Consider the following 7663-nt stretch of genomic DNA (forward strand, 5'->3'; position numbering starts at 1 on the left):
TTAATGGATGTCACAGTTGCTTTAACATTTGTTGTTTGATTAAGTCATATTATCCTTAAGGAGGCAGGTTTTAATAAAAAAAATATCTAGTAATAATCCAACTAATAACATTCTATTAGTTATAAAACGATTGTCTAATTTATGCTATTATTTTAAAGTGCTTCGGCGTTAAGACAGGAAACTAGTGCAGCACATTACAGTCACCTTCTCGGATGTGACAGTGAGGAAATCAGGCCTGAAGAGGAAGTATGCTAATTCTCTGGGCCGAGGAGCACGGAGGAGTCTGGGTCCTAGCGCCGAAGGGTATACTACAGGGGTCAGAGCTACAGCACCACTAAGTCTCACTCAAGTGTCAATACTGTATTAAAAATAAAATACAATCTATTAAAAACGAGCTTTGACTTGTTTAGAAAATTACCTTTGAGTTTTTACAACATAAAAGGGGCAGCGTTACAAATAATGTCATTACAAATATACCACACCCAACTCAGCCTTCCAGTGATGCTCACCAACCTTAGAAAATTAAATTCTCAAATATTACGAGAACTAGATTTTTAAAAAAAAAGTATTGCAGTTAAAATAATAATAGCTAAATGATTAGACTTAAGAAGCAAGTTTTCTTAAGTAACATCCATAGCCAGGTTACAAACCTCCAGCATGTCCTCTTAACAGTTATGTATTTTGTCCGCAATGATCAATCAACTACCTCCTTCTGAAAAAGAGGGCACAATCACTGTATTAAAGGTGCAATATGTAAGAATTTAAGTTGAAAACACTTTTAAAAACATAACCATTATCCTCAAAGAGTGAAGGAATAACAGTTTTGATGTTATGGCATCTAGCCCCGCCCGTTAAAGTCCATAGTCTCAAGCTTGCCATCTGGACCGGTAGCTGCACGGCTAACTGAGCTAACTGTAGCTACAGTCTGCAACAATTGGCAATTAGCGTTACTCTGGTGATATGCTCCCTCAGTTTGTTTTAAGAATGAATTCGACATGTAGCCAATTTTTACGTATTGCACCTTTAAGAAGAAAAATGAATAAAACACAAGTCAGCTGTTAAGAAAAAAGGCATTTAAAATGATTCTTGAACAGTTTATTAGAAAGATGTAGACAATAAAAAAAGAATTTCCACTGTAATTCAACATCATTTGTCTCCCCGTACATTTTATTGACAGTGCAAATATAATTTGGTCGTTACACGTCGCCTTACGTTCCGACACTCCCTCGCCAACAAGGGAGGATCATTCTAGATGAAACAAACTGAAAGAACCTGGAGGATAGCAACAAAACCACATAATGCTGAGGCCCAGCCGAGCTTCAAGCCTCGTCAACGGCTGCGAAACATTTCAGCTCGCTTCTGCAGTCTAACATGAGTGTTGCATGTTAGGTGGGTATGGAGAGAAGAACTGTTAAGATACTAAAGATGTGGAATTCAGTCAGATTACCAAACTAGGTGATAACTGGGAAGATGCAAATACTTCTGCAATTATTTCAGAATATTCCAATTTTACAAACATTAAACAAGAAGTTAAGGGAGACATGTAAGCTGGAAGGTTAAGCCACAGAAACAAAGACTGGCTTCCTGGATATCTAATTCACGGCACATGGAAGGCTTTAGAGGAATCCAATCAGTAAATGCATCCAATTCATCTGATGTACATAGCTAGTGTTTTCTTCAGTCATAAAATAAACTACACTGGTCAACTTACTCAAAACCACAACATTGGGAATGGGTGGGCCTAATAATTTTAAACCACAGTTTATTTGAAAACAAATTGTAAATCTCTTTAACATGTATTGCTCATTTGAGGACCACTATACAGCTTTTTCAAGAAATAATGTGTGCTTACTTGTAATATTTAACAGTAAAACAAGATACCCAAAAGGTGCAGTACAGCAAATGGAAGTGGAGATAGCTGCTCTGTACAATACCATGCATATCAACCTTCAGTGGACTGATCGGTCAAGAGTTTGGAGCTGAGGCTATGGATTTAAATATGGCTGACTCATATGTACAGTTGTCTGTCACTGCCTTCAATGTCAAGATATACATTTGTTATGATTCCTCTTGCCCTCTGTTCTTCCATTTTCTTCCCAGAGTCTTACAATCTTCTATTCCAGATCTGGCATTTCTGAGAAAGGGGGCAGAAAGAGCATTAACCCTCACATCACAACAGACGTACCATCATAAGTTGTAGCAATCATTCACAGTCAAAATGTGCTGTTGTTTAGGGATTTAGGATATGGACTATTTTTTCAGCCGATACAGATAAAAGACAACTGGGTGCTTCTTCCAGCCGAGACCGATAAGATACCTGATCGTTTCATGTCGTTGTGTTTCAAAAATAAGTTCCTAGCCTGTTATTTATGCACACCTGAGGGTAAGAAAGGCTAAGGTGTAGCGAGTGCTGCGTTTATTGATGGATGGTAAACCAATTGTCGAGGGGTAAACAGCTACCAACTGATCAGTGTTTGTAAATGCTGTTCTTGTTAAGTCAACGAAAGCAATTTGGCTTCGTATTATCAGTTCTACTTACTGGCTAATATTTCTGATGAGGATACTGATAAATGGCTGATTATATACATTTCCCACTATAGGGAAAGAAATCACATTTTCTTATGTATTGTCCTTATTATGATGAGTTAAGAATACCTGACCTGAATTAAATGTCTGTATAACATCCAGAAATGTCGGTGTTGTTGCACGGATGATGACGGAATGGTTTGTCATTTTAATGTGAACAAGTTGACTACCTTTGCATCTAAGGCTTGTAAAAAACATCAGGATGGTTTATTTGCTTAGTGATATTTGTAGTTTATATGTTTCTTCTCTGGTTTATGTCCGTTTGTTTTCCTAATAATTGTGTCTTGTAAGCCATTTGGGCTGGACAAATTATTTGTACATGACTCAATCATAAAAATCAATCATCATCATATTGGCTGATAATTTATCGGTCAGACATATACATCATGAATCCCTTGTGTTATTTAAAAAAGGTAAATAAATACTTACTCTCATCATCGCTATCTGCAGAATCATCCTAAAAAGAGAACAAAACATGATTAGATGACAGTCTCTGCTGGAAGAGGAGTACAATGTTAGTAAATGTGCTCAATGCTTAAGAAATTAACAAGAAAGAAAAAAATTACCCTTACATCATCTGCACCGTCTAGATCAGGTAGGTCTTCGTCACCTCCGATGTTGTTCATCATCTGTAATATTAAACCAAAGCCACATCATTTACTCTTGTTACATTGCTGCTACTTAACTTAAACAAAATACATAAACCTGAGCACTAAAAGTAGGACAATAGTGGAAATTCTTTAGAATCTCTCTCAGTTTATGTTTGATTCATACTTCAAGCTATCTGTCAAGATTTCACACATACGAGAGATGAGAAGCTGACTACGGTCGTTGATGGTTCAGCACTTTATACTAGATTTTAGGAATGTACTTATTTCACTGTTTGCCTCCCTGAACAGACAGTAGCTTCAGAATGGGTACTGGCCAATATCAAGTACCAATTTAATTTGAATGCCACATTGTCCTCTCTTATTTTTTAATGATTATTTTCAGGCATTTAATGCCTCCATTAGGTGGCGACAGTGGACAGAAAAAAATCAAGGTGGAAGGGGGGGAGTGACATGAAACAAAGGTTCCTGGTTGCACGTGAGCGCTGCAATTTATGGTCGGTTTCCCAACTCCTAATCCACCCTGGTCATATACCAAATGTGCAACATTGAGATGTTATATTCAACAATACACATACATATTTAACTGGGACCAACATCAGATTGTAGAGTATGAATAAGGGTTAGGGTTGCACCTTCTTAAACATATTATAAAAATGACTTTCCAAGCCCAAAATTAATGTGACAACACAAAGAATTTTTTTTTGTTATGACTGACTGGGAGACACATGGGAGATGTTATCCTCTCAAACATGTGTTCAACATTATTAAAGGTTCTACTTTAACCCAAACCAAGTTTTCTTAAACCTAACCAAGTGTTTTTGTTCTCTCAAGCTAACAGAAAAAGACAAATGAAAATAAACTGAATATAAAAAGCTGAACTGAGTGTAAAAATAGGTTAACAGTTCACTCCAGATACAATTCCCGGTCTTATAGGTTAGAGTCCTATACTTAACCCATTCAGCCACAACAGCCTGTTCTAGGTGTAAACTCTGTCGCTTCTTCATAAGTTGAAATGATAGTCTTGTAGGAACAACACCAATTCAGTGTTATCTGATACACCACACTAATCATTGAATAGCTCTTACATCTGAGAGTTGATCAAAGTTGCCCATCTCCTCTTCTGAGTCGTCCTCCCAGTCTTTCCAGTTGTTGAAGTCAACACTGAGCCAACTCAGCTGTGAAAACATCATTTATGACATTATAATTATATTGCATTCTGGTGTTTAAAAAGGTTATATACACTGTTCTTTGCAATAATTTGTTGTTGTTTGTATTACTCTCACCTTAGCCTTCTCTTTTGTTAGCCTTGGCCACGCCTTCCCTGGCTGTGCTTTTCGTAAATAGCACAACACTGAGCGATCTGTGCGTTTATGTTTGCATTCCTGTGATGAGGTGGGAGAAAAATAAGGAAATATTTGGTCAAACACACCAAATGCAATCTGCGATACAGGAGAAATGTTCTCAAGCAATATTAAGCAATGCAACGATTCAGACAGTCAAGGTAACTTACATTTTCATCAATGGCTTCAAAAAGGTCTATTTCATTCTCATGTTTGACATTGTCCGTTCCTCCAATGCAACTGTGGGGGGAAAAAGACAACAACAGTTAACGAATTACAGGGTACAAATACAGGTTACACACCAAAAATAGACAATAAAAGGGGAACCAATAATAGTACACTTAACAGGAAATTTATGGTTAAATGCAACTTGAGATCTGAGGGAAACGTACCTGAAACCACACTTTGTTTTATCAAAATTGATTTTAACATCTTTGCTGTCGGCTACACAGAACTCTATAAAAACGGAGTCCCTCCTATCGTACCACTTGGCAGTTGCGGGATGCCTGTGAAGAAACAGAGGACAACAAAACATCAACACATGTAAACAGACTTTAGGCACGGACAGATTTCTAGTCAAAGAGTACAGCTTATTTCGACAGCGCTTTAAACATGATGTCAGGATATGACAAAATTAAATGAATCTAAACACATTCATCTTTGATATATGTTAAAGCTCATCATTACGGTAAAGCTCATCAGACCCATAACTTGCATAAAAAATACATGACACAGGTAACCAGCACTGGTGACAGGTGGGCAAGTCTTCAGACACAACAGCCTGCCATCAAAAAGCCTTTGTATCAGGTGACCACACAGCATCCAGTTACACCGTGTGCTCCTGTATCAAGAGGCCTCAGACGTGAAACATCTGTGCATATGAAAGGTCAAATTAACAAGAAGTTTTGGAGAGGTTTATCTCAGGTTTCATTATATACATGACTCAAAAATAGTTACGGATATTTTAGTGACTCACTTGATTGTTTATCTTGTGACATATCTGAATTCGTATTTTGTGAATATTTCTGGTCCCCAAAATAATGCGACACATTCATTAGACTTTTATTGAATGTCCATGCACATGTGCACCCATATCCCAACATCTCTGACTAATTTTGAGAAGTGTGTGATGAATATTATTGTATTATTTCACTTGTAGATGCAAAAGTTATAACCTTGCACACACATTTTAATTACTAGCTTATATCCAAAGTCATCCATTAAATATTAGTGATGCTAAATTCACTGTATAGAGATAATAGAGGAACTTTTTTGTTTTTAAACCCAATTGGCAACTTGAAAACGTATTGAATGATGTACGATTGTTCTCCCATCATTACAAACTTACCTTTACCTACACCAATAAGTGATATTAACAGTGGTTACAACTGATCAATAACGACTCACTGACCTTTGCTTAAGATTTTTAATTAATTTTATTTTTTACATGCAGTCTACAAGAGTGGTAGCGATTTTCTTTAATCTGTATATTTAGTTACCAACACATTTTTTCCTTGCATTGTACTCATGGCCTCAGCAGCCAAATCCTCTTAACAAATGGTCGCGGACCAACCAAGGCAGTGCATGTAACGTTAAGCCAGCGTTAAATACACGTTTAGACCAGTTAAATGTTTATAAACTTTGCGATATTGTGCAGCTTTGTATTGAAACATACGAGTCCGAGATTTCCTTAATAATGCCGCAATCATGACTTGTGACTCAGACCTCATGCTAATCTACTGATAGCTTTCAGGGCGAAGTCGTTCAATGAAGTGCTAGCCATGCTAACAACGCTGACGTTAGCCACTACGTTAGTTAAGCCATGCGGTGCGCCGTAGCCATCCCAACGGGCAAAAGTAGCCGCGTTTTCAGCTAATGCTAGCACACCGGGCCTGCTATGATAACTTTAACTGAATATTAGATTATTTCCCCCTGTATATAAGCTTAGAGCTGGTGAGCGAGTTGCTGTTAGCACACAGTTCACTGAGGCAAGGCCAACCCTCCCGCCTTTGAAAAAGCATGTTGTCACACGGCCACTGTTAGCTAGCTAAACAGCTTCACTATCCGTCTACTTTCCCTCCGCTGCAACGTCGTGTGAACTTTACACAACTTACATGTCTCGGCGTGAAGTGAGCTTCTTGTTCGCAGATAAAACAGCCCGGTGAAAAGAACAGTAACGCCTGCAAAAAGAAGGTATGCTTCCCACAAAACAAGCAGTGCAGACGCCTCTCTAGCCTGTGGACTCTACTCCGGATACTCTTGCGTATCCCAGGATGAAGAATGACGGCACTGACGCAGTTGGAGCGTAAAAAGGCTGCTAGACGTTTCTAGAGCTTTTCAGCTACAGCTGCGGGTGATGTGGAGGAGGGAGCGGATAATCGGCTGTGGATCAAATCCAATGTGATTTGCTATGGTCTCTTTACCACCCAGTATGATCACCTTAAACCACCTCATCCATGTGCGAACAGTTTATTGATGACACTGGGAGGATTCCTGGTTGGTGGGGTCTGAAGTAAAAAAAAACACACACATACGTAACGTAACACGGAAATGGAGTAGCGTCCTTTCTCTAGTAATAACAATGAAAACAAGAAAAAAGGCTGTACTGTAATATTTTTAGCCATTAATCTATGGTACTGTAAATTAATGAGTAGTTTTATTAATCTCCACGTTAATCTACAAATCATTTACTCAATCATGTGCGTTATAAAATAGTGAAAACTGCCTTGCGTAGCAGCAATTAAAGGATAAATCCACCAATTTTACACATTGAAGTGTGTTTACAAGTCTTGGGAGTACTATTACATGTAGAGAAAAGTAGTATAAAGCCTTTTGTGGCTCCAGAGGAAGCTGCATGTGATCTGATAAACTGCCTCCGTTGCATTGTGGGTAATGTAGGCACCACGTTTTGAAAAGCAGTCCACTGGTCGAGCATTATACTCCTAAAACAGTTGGACTCATTATAGGGAGTTTAAAAGCACATTAACAAAATCAATACAGCCAAACCAGAGATATCACATTATTTTATTCAATGCATTTTTCTTACCTCTCAACACCTGGTGCCGACATTACCCACAATGCAATTTAGCCACTGAGAATCATCACCGGTGGAAATTTATCAGATTT

At 38.1% G+C, this 7663-nt stretch overlaps 1 protein-coding gene across 2 annotated transcripts; it reads right to left on the bottom strand.

The window, feature by feature from the left end:
- Positions 1 to 1080: 1080 nt before the first annotated feature.
- On the bottom strand, positions 1081 to 7001 carry ptges3b (prostaglandin E synthase 3b (cytosolic)). 2 transcript variants are annotated; one of them, XM_084365602.1, is made up of 8 exons: positions 6652 to 7001; positions 4930 to 5043; positions 4708 to 4777; positions 4481 to 4579; positions 4283 to 4372; positions 3153 to 3215; positions 3016 to 3043; positions 1081 to 2134 (listed from the first exon to the last, which is right to left on the bottom strand). In XM_084365602.1, coding segments are annotated over exons 1-8 (486 nt in total). In that variant the 5' UTR covers positions 6654 to 7001; the 3' UTR covers positions 1081 to 2114. The 2 variants fall into 2 exon arrangements, with proteins under 2 accessions (XP_084221728.1, XP_084221729.1); XM_084365603.1 differs by having other exon boundaries at positions 3159 to 3215; positions 6652 to 6997.
- Positions 7002 to 7663: the final 662 nt, after the last annotated feature.

This window comes from Pagrus pagrus (genome assembly GCF_965226575.1).
Source record: "Pagrus pagrus genome assembly, chromosome: 11".
Lineage (NCBI taxonomy): Eukaryota > Metazoa > Chordata > Actinopteri > Spariformes > Sparidae > Pagrus > Pagrus pagrus.

Excerpts from the sequence above, each read along its gene's own strand:
- ptges3b (XM_084365602.1), bottom strand. Across the intron at positions 4,373-4,480 it reads TAACAAAAGAGAAGGCTAAG|CTGAGTTGGCTCAGTGTTGA; the intron begins GTGAGAGTAATA and ends ATGTTTTCACAG. Across the intron at positions 3,216-4,282 it reads ACTTTGATCAACTCTCAGAT|ATGATGAACAACATCGGAGG; the intron begins GTAAGAGCTATT and ends TTAATATTACAG.